The sequence below is a fragment of the Epargyreus clarus genome, unplaced genomic scaffold (assembly GCF_041222505.1).
Source record: "Epargyreus clarus isolate Ecla_fem2 unplaced genomic scaffold, WU_Ecla_fem_2.2 ptg000007l, whole genome shotgun sequence".
NCBI lineage: Eukaryota > Metazoa > Arthropoda > Insecta > Lepidoptera > Hesperiidae > Epargyreus > Epargyreus clarus.
The window spans coordinates 2,861,944-2,875,877 of NW_027332215.1; the positions used below are offsets into that span (position 1 = coordinate 2,861,944).

General features: G+C 34.1%; 1 protein-coding gene across 1 annotated transcript in view; it reads right to left on the bottom strand.

Annotated features, from left to right (window-relative positions):
• Dhc16F (Dynein heavy chain at 16F) overlaps positions 1–13,934 on the bottom strand; it is a 218,427-nt gene that overhangs the window by 179,981 nt on the left and 24,512 nt on the right. Inside the window, exons 11-12 of the mRNA XM_073074361.1 lie at positions 4,801–4,949; positions 1,816–1,944 (exon numbers count right to left, since the gene is read on the bottom strand). Of these exons, the coding sequence (XP_072930462.1) occupies positions 1,816–1,944; positions 4,801–4,949 (278 nt within the window). The remainder of the gene's footprint in view (positions 1–1,815; positions 1,945–4,800; positions 4,950–13,934) is intronic.

Here is a 13,934-nt window from a genome sequence, read left to right on the forward strand (position 1 = left end):
AAGAAAAATATCGTGGGGAAACCTGCATACCTAAAAGATCTATAGAAAATCCCAAAGGTATGTGAACTCTACCATTACGCACTTGGCCAGCGCGATAGACTATGGCCTAATACTTCTCATTCTGAGAGGAGATCTATGCCCAGCAGTGGTACAATAATAGGTAGACGGCATTGGTATATAGGGTGAATTTCAAAAGGGCCTTCAGGACCAAATCCGAAACTATAAGGATTAGCGAAAAATGTATTATAGTCAATATTTATAGATTATGTAATCACAGGTAAAATTTAAAAATAGCGTTACGAGTATTGTGATATTTATTGATTATATAATCCTTTATATAAAGGTCTAGGTATATGAATGCATCACGGGATATTAAAGCCATTTTCAGCGAATACGCCGTTGAGTACTTCCCGGTACGAATAAAGCAGATTATCGAGATGGAAAATAGAGTACAAAAATATCTCTTTTGATTTGCGCTGCAACGGATAACATCTAAACAAAGAAAATATAGGTATAGTCCGCGTAAAACTGCAAGTCCGCTCTGAATATAGAAATGAATCGCGTCGCCATAGCAAATTGTATAACTACACTTGTTGGCAACAACTTCAGAGCGGACTAGCAGTTTGGCGCTGACTATACCTACCCTTTTCATTCACCCTCCTCAATCTTGACCGACTTTTACGTAATATTTATTTGTTTCCTGAAATGCAATATAATCTCGCCGACTTTCCTTTGTAAGGTAAAATTCGGTTTATTTACAAAAGATAATAAGTACATTTTTTCTTGAAACGTTATTAAAATATAGTCCGCCTAACCTCATTACATTTTAAACAAGTTGTAAGAATCCCTCTCATTGTTTGCTTTTATTCTCAATTATCGTGAAGCTCCCACGCACGTTAGTGAAGTTGAACTCGTAAATTAAGTAAAAACGTTACCAGAGTAAAAATGATAGACTTAAGTACCTAATTTTCTGTAAAATATTTAAAAACGAACTACAACTACACCGACGTCCAAGGAAAGAAAGCGACCATTGGCGGAATATAATGAAATTCCGGCGAGCTGAAGGGGTTTTAAAGCTGGAACTTCATTACGGCGGAAATTAACGCCAAATTAATGCGTCGGTGCATCTCAGCGGTCCTAAATACGTACACGCAGCGTCGTGTAGACAGACGCCTACGAAGCGTGTGCAATAACGTTCCTGTGTTAAAGGACACTACTCGATGCCTGCCTATGCTATAATTAGGTAACTTCAACGATGCGTAGTATTAGTCCTTTAATGGATACCCTATATCATGAAGATATATTACATGTCTACTACAAATTATACTGGTTATCAATTTGACACAATCATTCATTTTTAACGCATTTAATGTAAGGACTAACAGCTTTTAGATGTACTTGTCATAATAGTCAGTCGCCGTATTCTTCGCCACGAAGATTAATAAAAATGGTGGGTCTGCCTTTGTAAACAATAGGGCATCGAATTTAAGCGATAAACCAGCGGTGGGCCGATGCGGTGGTGGTGGGAAAGCGGGCGGAAATAATTATGAAAAGGGTTGTGTCTATTCAGTATAAATAATAAGTTTTATTGCATTGCTGTAATTCAGTACGGTCGGTTCCGTGAGCGGATGGTTTGTGCATGCGCGACAGCGGCCCGGCGACTCAGTTATCCGGAGCCACAATACCCTGTGCCCGCTACGGAGCTACAATAGGCACTCGCCGCTCGGAGCTCGTAGAACTCGGTCGCCACCAATCTACTACGCTCACCTCCCGGCTTGGGTATCATCCTAAAGTACTTTGGGGACTTTTGCAAACCTTAAAAAGTTTTTGCCAATCCCGTATCTGCCGGTCGCGCGCCGCGCACGCCGTCAGCTTCTCCATCAAGTCTTCTAGAACTTCCAGCACCTTCTCGATGTCGGACTTCTCGTCGTAGAGCCAGGGTTGCTGCAACATTATCGGTCTGTTTATACAGGTACGCTATTATTCAATTTTTTTCATATTACTTTGATCACTTTACTTATTGTTTTCTTTAATTTCATACTAGGTTATTTTTATTATTTTGACAACTATTTATTTTTTATTTAGTTTGTAAATTAATTTTTAAAATAATTTTAAACTTGTTACTTTTTTAGTTTGTGGTTTTGAATAAATGCAATATTCTCGTGAATTATCGTTACAACTAATTTTAAACCCGCGATTTCGAATTCGAGTCCGTTTTGTTACCCGGTATCAAATCAAAATGCGTTGCGTGATGTGATGCGTTTTACTTTTTAACAATAACGTTTAAGATTAAAAATAGACTTATGACGTGTCTATATGTAACATTATTGGTGGCTTTTGCAAAGGATATTAGCTATTTCCCATGTTTTGGAGTTCCAGTAGACTTACAGTATATATTATAAGTATGCAAGAACGAATATAATCATAATTATATATCTAACTGAATTACGAGTACAAGAAAAAGAATCAAATAATCGAAAATTTTTATACAAATTCATTGGCTAACGAGAAATGTGTCTATACATGTGATAGGTATACTGACGATGGAATTTATTTAATTATATAAAAAATATGTAGAAAAAGCTTTATTCGGCGACTTTCGGCGCTGTGTCTAAATATTCGCAAAGCCTACGTTTCTATTTATTTCACTTAATGCTCCATATGAGAACATCAAAACGGAGTTTGTGCTTCCGTGAACGCAGGCTACAGTTGTGATCTAAATAAAAGTGTAGAAGAGGCATGCTCAGAGTTCGCGTATAGCGTAAGCCTTCGCTTTACCCTACCTAGTGTAACTTTGTAGATTTCCGGCGATAAAAGACTAAGCAACCTGCAATTCTAAAAATAGAATTGCGAAGCGATCCTTTGCCTTGGTGGTCATGATAAATTCAAAGAGTTGCAAGAAGTTTTTAAAACCTACTTTCGAGATAACGCTCGAAGTGGATTGAAAGTTTCAGATTTTTTACCGATCTGAGCTAAGGGAATGAAAAATAAAACAGATAGGTAGGTCCCGTGTATAATGAAGTAGATTTTGTCCATTGCTTAAGGTTGTATTCACTAGTCACTTGACTTTGATTGTGATTTGAAGGTGGTAGAACCCTCTGTGGTTCGACTGCGGCCGCACCACCGCTACTCCTATTTCTGCCTAATAACAGCAGTGTTAGGCGCTGCTGTGTTCCGTATTGAAGGGTGTGGTAAAGGAGACATACTTTTCCGAGGCGTTCCAGCTTAGTCCTCGGGGGTAGCGGCGCAACTGAGGCCGACCTCAGGTAGGTATATCTAATCTTATCTGGGGTTGATTATAGATGTCCACGGGCGGTAGTAGCCACTTATCATCAGGTGGACTGCATGCTCGTCTCCTACTCCTATATTATAAAAAAAAAAGATTTCCGTGCTCGTGGGCCGTCAATAGTTTGCATATAAGTTAAATTAAAACTGACAAACGAATGTTATCTTAAACCAATTACAATAGCAGTTATTGTACATACATATTACAGTTAATACATAGGTATATATATATATATATATATATATATATATATATATATATATATATATAATATATACAGGGTGAATTTTTAAAACGGGCCTTCAGGGCCAAGTCCGAAACTATAAGGATTAGCGAAAAATGCTGAAAGGAGTTACGAGGCCGATTTTGATAAAAACTAAAACTGCATCTTTGGTTTTTTAAAATATTTTTTTCCTTAGCCGGGAATCGAACGAGTTCATTTTGAAAAAATGACACCTCTATATTATTCCACTATCTGATAGTGTCGCTTATAAGGATCAAATTCTGGGAAGTAATGTTATGTGACAAATTAAAGGAAAAGGAAAATTTTGAAGAAAATACGTATTTTTCCATACATTGGCATACTAATCCTTAAGGATTATACATAACAAATGATTTATGTATAATTCTTTAGAAACAGACATAAGTCATACCATTGAAGAATTTGTTGGTTAATCAACTAATTATTCGATGTTATGACTATGACATACGGCTTAGTATGAGAAAGTAATAGTTTGGCAAATAAGTTACCGCCGTTTTTAGGATTGATTTTTTAATAAATATAGATAACTGATTAAATAGTAAATACTTATTGTTTGTTGATTACAACTTCGTTTCAACGTTAAATATGATTTCCTATATCTCTTTTTTTAGTAATTACTCGGATTTGACTCTAAAAAGTAATTCTCGCAAATTGTCAACTTTACATCTGTATTAAACGATACTCCGCCCATAGCAAGTAAATCTATTTTAATGGGCCTAAAAATAACCTTAGCTAAGTCGGACATAAAAATATAAATTATTGGGAAACAAAACGTCAATTTCGAATGATTAGAAACATTGAGCCAATAAAAATGTTAATACACGAAATGTTTAAATTGATGAATGGCGGGAACTTAACTGCCAAATTAATATGAAAAAATATGTATTTTTTTAAAATTGAGGCTTTTCTTTTAGTTTGTCATTTATCATTACTTCCCAGATTTTGATCCTTATAATCAACACTATCAGATAGTGGAATAATATAGAGGGTGCATTTTTTTTTCAAAATGAACTCGTTCGATTCCCGGCTAGGGAAAAAGTTATTTTAAAAAAGTAATGATGCAGTTTTAGTTTTTAACAAAATCGGCCTCGTAACTCCTTTCAGCATTTTTCGCTAATCCTTATAGTTTCCGATTTGGCCCTGAAGGCCCGTTTTAAAAATTCACCCTGTATATACATAATATATATATATACTATATATATATATATATATATATTATATTTATATATTATAAAAGCAATACGTGACATACCACAACTTCATCTCTCAACTTGTTCACATCTAGTATAAGTTCCATGATGTCCTTCCCAATCTGGCTGGCGAACATTCCCGCCAGTTTGCTACGAGTTTCTAATCGCGCATCGACATTCGTGCGAAGAGTCCCCAAGATGACGCTCAAACCTGTGTAACGATAAAAACAATTATCCTATATGATTCATATTTATATTTATATATATTAGATAAGTGTCGCTGTACATTAAAAGGGACATTAAAAAGGACGGATAACATTGAAAGAATCACGGTTTATTTAAATAAATGACATTAGACAAGGTCACATAAAATTAAATCTTTGACGGCATTTTACTAGAGCTTACTTTCAGTAGATCCGACGCGCTGTTAAAAACATAATATATAAAAAAATTCAATATACTTAAGTTATAAATAGTAAATAATGAGTAAGCCCATAAATGTATCTCAGTATCTTGTCGAGTTACTAAGCGTTGCAATCGAGACCGCTTGTTAGTCTCTGCGGATGAACGGTGACGATTGTCACAAATTCAATAAAATTCTACTGAAGCTGGATTTTTGCTTTCGTGTTTTTTATAACTTCAATATCTAGTGGAAATGTGTGTCCTGGTGGTAATAATGAAAAATATAACATGAACAATTCGAAGCTTAAAAAACAAGATGTTTCATTCATTTTATATTATAGTTTACTTTATATACAGATATTTAGTTTACTTTATATACTGGTATGCCTCCGATGGACATTTCCAACAATAAAAAAAATACAATTTTGTCACCAAAAAATAATGATGGGATGACCCACTCACTATAAGTTTAATAAAGAATGCATACATAGGAAAAGTTGTTTTTTTTATATTTCAATTTCTTTCATAAATACAGATTCAGAAATATTTTATCTTTTCGTATCATGAAAAAATTAACATGGATTTCGACAAGGAGTTTCGACAATTGCAAATGATCTGCCACTCCATGGTAAGTAATACATTCATTAAGTACTTATTATAATTATATTTTATATTAATTGCCTCGAATGCATATTATCATAATGCTTAACATATAAAAATATTTTTAAATTTTCAGAATGGTGCTCTACTTTAAAATTGAGATCGCCAGCGCCCAAGAAGGATACGATCATGTTTTAGAAAACATAAGCAAGTCGTGTAATTAACATAAATGATCGATATTTCACATATTTTATATTGTAATAGTATTAATGTTCTCGTTAATAAAATAATAAAGACTGTTTTGTACGTATTATCACACGTATACTTATTTGCTAAATCTTGTTTTTATTTTCTATCTTCCAAAGAAATTTAAATTAGCGTAGCCGTTGATGATTCTTAAAATTATATTGAAACAGTTTATTAATTTAATTATATTATGATTCAAGCTCGATTACTTAAAAAATCGAGCATTTAACGATGAAACTTGTGGGACAAAATTAAATGTAACACTATAAATGAAAAACATGTTCTACGTAATGTATGGAAAAATATTTTTACTATACTATTTCCATTTCTTTATTTTCTCGATGACAGTTATTTGTAGTGTTGTGACCAAATAAGCAATGATATCGATCGCATATATTTATTATATGTATTTTGAATAAAGACAAATATGACAAAGCTTTACATGTAAAAACCACGGCATGTGAATTTTTTAGGACCATGCATTTCTTATAAGTTTTCCCGAAATATTTAAACTTTTTACTTAATTCTAGCCTCGAAGGTTTCGGAGTAAACGTTGGGGGGTAATGGTTATATTTGGTATTTTTCTTAAATTACTTTAAAATTATGAAGTGTAAAACTATAATCATCAACAAGAACAACATAAATTTATATCCTTATAACACGCTCTTTCATCAGATATACTCCTCGATACATTTTGCTTATAACAAAGCATTAAACAACGCTAAATAATATTTGCAAGTTACAAAAACGACAATTATAGTATACAGGTTAAGTTTTTCAAATAGACCTTCAGGGTTATTCGGACTTAACCCTATAAGGATTAGCGAAAGCTAGTGAAGCGATAGCTAGCAAACAAATTAATACAATTTTTAAATTCAAACTATATACAGCTACGAAGTTTGACTTCAACACGTCAGTTAAAAGTAGGTAAACATTTACTTGAAAAATTGTTTTACTTTTTCTTCAATTCTAAATAGTGGGTATGGTACGAGTACCTTTCTGAAATCTCTATTAACTAGACATATTTTTGGGCAATATGCACTTATGTTTTAGTACATTGTTTTTCACAAAGATGGGGTAAAATATTAGAAAGTTTAAAATCGCCCTAATTCATTTAATAGCCCTATTTTTTCATGGTCGCTTCATATCTTTTAATTAACACCAAACGTCTCCAATCCAATCTATTCTCTTATTCTCCGTCTATAATCCAAATATCTCATTTTTCATGTTATTTTTTTAATATCTTGACAAGACTAGTAAGGGCTAATATATATTTTGTATTCTATCAAAAAACGAAAATTATTCTATTTAAATAAATAAGATAAATAAATATTCAAAACGGTTGACATCACACAAAACTCTTTCGAACACGATATTGTTCGTATATGAGTCAGAATTAAAATTATGTAGAGGCGAAAGTCCTATCCCCCTTATTGATAAAAAAATTAAACGTTCCTTACGGTTACAATTATAGGACAATAATACAAATAATAGTCATATATTCAAATCTCAAATGCTAATTTGTTGAACTATTTTTGCGTGTTTGAATAACGTACATCCACTCTTTCACATTTATAATAATATGTTAATAGGATAACAGGATAATAGGATTAATTATTATGATTCCTGAATATACAGAAAAGAATAAAAATGATCGACTGAAAATGACTTAAGTGAAGTCTCTAAACCGTGTGAAGGCGTAGCGCCGGATGGTACAAATTTCCTAAACGTCTTAAGCTGGGTATCCATTTGAGGCAGCCTCGGGCCGAGCGGCTGTCTCGACCCGAGGCAGATCTAGTGGAGACCGTGCCGCGAGTCGAGGCTTGCCGCGATTTGAAACAAACGAGGCGGCCGCGCAGCGAGCCAAATCGTGTCGGTAAATGGCCATGCTCAAAGACGCCTCAGTGTGAGGCATGCGTTCAATGGAGACGGACGTTCGTGTGCTCGGTACGCGGCAAAATGGATAATCAGAAATGTATCGAATTAATTAAGTTGTATGAAAACCACCGGCATTTGTGGGATCCAACTTCACCGCATTATTATAATAAGCAATTAAAAGAAGATTCATGGAAAATAATAAGCCACGAAACGAATCTACCCGTTTCAGAAGTAAAAAAAAAATGGCTCGGGTTGAGGCTTGCCGTTCAATACGATATTATATGAGCTCAAGTGGAGACGTATGTACTTTCCGCGGTCCGCGGCACGCTCAGGATGAGGCAGCTCGCCACGAGGCTGCGCAAGTGGATACCCAGCTTTATAGAAATTCTTATTTTGTTGTTGATCGTAAGATAACATTACATCATAAAGACGTATATTAAAATAATTCATATATATATAATCATTTTATTTTCTTCAAACGCTGGGCATTTCTTGTACGCGACAGCTTCAGTCATACCTACGCACGTTTGGGTGAAACACTTGCTGTCATTTCATGTTTGATTAAGCTAAAATTAATAGTAGTACCTGTACTACTTTGAATTGTGACACTCAACCCCATATTCAGATTATATCACTTGAAGATTTAATTATGAAGCACTGCGCTGAAGCGACGTAAGTGACGTAACTTAATAGAGTTACAAATCATTTAGCGGACTCATGTATTCTACTGCGCCTTTGCTTTATACAGTCTGTGGTAAACAATGCCCACCGCTCACGAACTCAAGCAATACCAAGCTACTTGCAAATATTGTTATCATCCTAAGCTCCGCGACTTAAAGATGCTTCGATAATCTCAAAAGGCTTTGTGGCATTAGCGAATTATGAATAAAACGTTTTTTTGACGTCATCAAAAGGTTGTACTTACGTAACAATAGCTTTATCTATACTAATATTATAAAGAGGAAAACTTTGTTTGTTTGATTGATTGTAGTGAATAGGCTCAAAAACTACTCGACCAATTTAAAAAATTCTTTCACCATTCGAAAGCTACATTATCCACGAGTAACATAGGCTATATTTAATATGACATATATTTGATAAATAGATTTTGAGGCGGTACAAAGTTTGCCGGGTCAGCTAGTGTAATGGATATACTTTTAGTGTTGTAACGCTGTAATAACCTTGATATTTTGCCGCAAATGCAAAATCAACTGTCTTTCTTTCAGTTTCGGTATTAACTATTTTAATAATCAGGCTATTTAGCCGCCTAAAATATATTGCCTATAATGGAGGTATAGTCCGCGAGGTCAAAGCTGAGCTTTGCATTTGTGTGAGTGCACATGGATAGTGTAGGTGTAAAGTCAGATTTAACACGTTCAGTGCCAATACGATTTTGTTAATTCCTTCTTAAGGTGCCGTCTATATTTCACGATGAACTCGCACGGCAAGTCGCTGGCACTACATATTAATTTTAAAATTATCTTGAATCGGAATTTAATATCATCGTTATACTTTTCTTCCAAAACAAAAGTACATAGTCAGCTTTAATAATAAATAATTTTATTTAATGTTTTTATTGGTAAAAAGGTCAAAGACCTGCGGCAGTGGACAATGCAATTGTAATTCAAAGCATTTTAGGAAATATTGGCAAAAAACATTGGGCTCGCCCGGCGAGTCCCAAGCACATGAACGAAATATATGTCAAATCGCAGGGCGAGTCGTTGGCACTGAACGTGTTAAGCGCGATGCGTCTTTTAATTGATTTAAACCGGTTTATACTGCTCTTTGGCAATCGTGCATCTTCCTCACTTCTTGTATTAATAGCAGAATTGTTTAATATTTAATATTTTGTTTTTGTGTTACATTTTTTTATAAAATGCAATATAAATAAACGTGCAAATAATTTAAATTAACAAGAATATTTTTTAATCCTTACTCCTTACTAATATTATAAATCCGAAAGTAACTCTGTCTGTCTGTCTGTCTGTCTGTCTGTCTGGTTGTCTCTTCTTCACGCCCAAACCACTGCCGATTTTAATGAAATTTTGTACAAAGATAGTCTGAGACTCGAGAAAGGACATAGGATAGTTTTTATCCCAGACATCCCACGGGAACTAGGGATGGCGATCAAAGATCGATTAATCGGAGAATCGATCTTTCGGACCCAAAACATCGATTATTTTAATCGATATTAGTAAGGATTGAATCGTAAACTATGCATTTGATCAAGTAATGTCGGGTCTCCAGACTATCTTTGTACAAAATTTCATTAAAATCGGTTCAGTGGTTTAGGCGTGAAGAAGAGACAACCAGACAGACAGACAGACAGAGTTACTTTCGGATTTATAAAATTAGTAAGGATATATATACAAGAATACCTCTTCAACTTATGTACCTAACTAAAAATTATAAAATTTATTTTTGAAAGTTTTTTATCTGACTCTACTTTTGTGTTCACTCACACGAATGCAAAGGCTCACCTTAGACCTCGCGGACTATACCAATGGTAATTTAAGACGCAAAGACAACTCTTTGCATTCGTGTAAGTTTATTTGTACTTTACAACATCAAAATATTATATAAATAATGGGATGGCTAATGCTTGGTAAAAAGTAATGATTTTATCATCAATAGAAAGTGAAAATAACAATGTGCAACAGTCAGTAATATATTTAATGTCGGTAGACGAGAAATTCAGGATATACAGATTATAATATACATACCTATAGGTACAATTATTTCCCAAAAGAGAAATTCGCAAAGCTTAAAGGGTAAGAGGATTAGGGAGCCGGTCTATATCAGACCGGGGACACATGTCACGCTTTCATGACTTTATCGCGAATTTGCGCACACTATTTTGTCTCACCACGAGATGCATTTTATTGCATATTTAAGCATAGGTGTCTATATGTTCATTTAATGCGTAGAAAAGTTACGACCCGTTATAATGCTTTTAAGGTACACCTTTCTAAAATCTCTTTTAACTAGACAAGTTTTTGTATAATGTGCCGGTATAGCTCAGTACATATTTTTTCACTTCGGGTAGTCAAAGCTGAGGAAAAATATTAGAAAGTTATAAATCTCAAAATAGTCGTTATTTTTCATGGTTCCGTTATATTTCTTAATCAAACTACATTTTAATGTATTAGATACTAATCTATGGTAGTATAACAACTATGTGATATTATTTTACAAAATAAAAAATATTTAATAAATAGTGTCATTTTTTATCTCAGAGGTCAGGCTCTGACCTATGTTCCTCTCAAGTTTGTCGTGGTAATTACGGAACACCCTGAATAAAGGGAACTTTGCAAAAAGTATTGATCCTCTTCAAAATACATCCATCGAACAACTCAACAATAATGAACCTGAAGACAAATACCTCTAAACTGTAAAATGAAAGTTTGAACCTTTTTAACAACTACTGTGGTGTAGGTACTCTACATAGATAGATATTCCACTATGTTTATTACAATATAAGTATATCAAATATAAAATAGAAAATACTATAGGCTAAGCAACTTAATCTTATTTTATTTTTTTCACAATTTTAATGATAGAACTAGAATGATTAGACCGAGGAAGTACCACCATGACATATATTGTTAGCGTAAAGCAGTTCTTGCGTTTGGTGAAAATTTGTGGTTGACTTTCATATGAGATGAGTATATTATGCAACTATAATATTATTATAAGTATACATTTTTAAGGCTATGTATAAGGCATGTTTATATGTACGAACTATGAATGTACGTAAAAACGAAATACTGATTTAATGGCTTAAAATTATTTAATTTACTTCAACTTACGGAACGGCTTGATTTTCATGAAAATTCTTTCCATACTTTTTATCATATGGACTTATATTTTATATGTTTGAAGGCTTGGCCTACGCCCATTTTAACGGGTACATCTATCTATTCAATTTATTGTCTACTATAGCTAGATCAAATTTGACAATACTGGTATACTTGGTAGGTTTGAGAAAACAACGGACAGATTGATTATATTTGTATTTGGCTTTCTGGTTACAATACAAATAATGAAATATGCTCTTTGTAACGTCAAGCTTTCTGAGGGAAAAATCGGGGATTAAAGTTTATTTTAAAATTCGACAATTTTGAAGCGAGCACTACGTAAATTGACGTACGTAAAATGAAAACAAAATAATTCTCTTGGCTCTCAATTTCAGTTCAGTTCCAATAATAAAAAACAATGAAAAGAATTGTAGCTGTATCTATCAAGTTTCGATCGCATCGATCCGAAGGCGTATTGCGTATGCCAGATAACCGTGTTTATTTTTTTCAATACAAAGTCTCCACTGAATGTAGACTGAAGTAGCAAATGAGCTTACAGTCCTAATGAACGTAAGATGCCAAAACCGCAGATGGACACTTGTGACCAGCTCTATATGGAATCAAAATAAAATCTCGGATCGGATGGCTATGACATGCTGCAACCCATGAATTGCTTTGACCGTGGAATAGACGGCTGGTTAGAAATTTGCTAATGTTAAAGTTATACGGTGTAAACCTGGACAAAACACTGAAACATTAACAGCCTTGAGGAATGCATTCTTTCAGCGGAAAAGAAAATAATTTATGTCAAAAAAAAGGGTTATCCTATAATGTGGTTTAAACAACCCAAAGATATTTAACACACATATTAAGGCTTTTGAGGAGGTACGAACTGTTTTCGAATTATGTATTTTATCAAAAATAAAATATACTTCAATAAAATTGAAAAGGGTGAATTTCAAGTTTAATTTTTATCCTGATATAATTACGGTTGTTATTCGACCGCTGCGGTGAGCGACTAGTTTATATTAAAATTCAACCATGTTCTCACCTTCATGATTTCAAGCGCGCTTTCATGAAACTATTATCATCTGTAAGCTCCTATTGTACGGGGCGTAGGTACTCATTGTAATCCTACATACATTGAATTGTTACGTTGTGCGTATTAAATGCGAGTGCGACCTAGTGCGAGGTGCAACGTGCACTTCGATCGAGAATGAGGTGTTCACTGAGACACTAATGGCCCTAGCGGGCTGGCTACTTTGGCATCAGCCATTCGCTTTATGACAATTGCATCCACAGACCTGTATAACATCTATCGTTCGGTGCTATATCAGAAACATGCATTTTGCTACCGCACATATGCTGAATAGCTTTTTCGAAAGTAGTAGCTACTGGCGTTTAAATGTGTATGTGATGTGCCGTTTGATGGCTGCATATACATAGCTGTCTGTACTCATCCAAAGACTAAGTTGTTCTACAATACTACAATACGAGTATATGGGATCTAGAATATACTACTAGATTATGCTCTACCAAATTACTTTAAAATAATAAATATTAAATTCATTAGCAATTAAAATTTGCAAACATGCAAGTCATGAAGAGTAGAACGTGGTGTAACAAGAACATGGGTACATCTTATGTACCCATCTTCTTGGTAATACCTAAATATATTTGAATTTAAATTTTTCGAAACGGACCTAAATCATCGATTGACGATGCTAAATACAGCATGTCTGCGGGTATCCTAAGACAAGTTCTTATCGCTTTAGTTGTAGGTAGATCATTGACAAAATTAAGTTAACGATGCACTTGAAGGATTCGAAACAGTTACGGGACATTTAGTTTACTGTTATTCGAAACTTGCATATTACCACCATTACCACCACCGAGACAGACCAGTTTTTAAATTCATTAATAACTCAAACAAACGCGACCTAATGCGAGACTGACTCTCACACGAAGGGTTCCGTACAACCGAGCCTTGAAACCGCTGTGACTTGACTATTATGTTACATACAACACGGCTAGATTTCTATCGCAGCTATATGAATCTAGAATTTAGTATTTACAGAGCCCGAAGAAAATGCTTAACCCAAATCACCCGTAATTAGGATAAAGTTTTACGCCCGTTATTAATAATGATTAATATAGGTTCAATGTTTTACGTACCAAGTAAGTAGTAATAAAAATTGACTAATTTCGATATTTGATATGCAAAAATTTGATGGATTGATTATGAACAATGGGCGATAATAGATCACAATTTT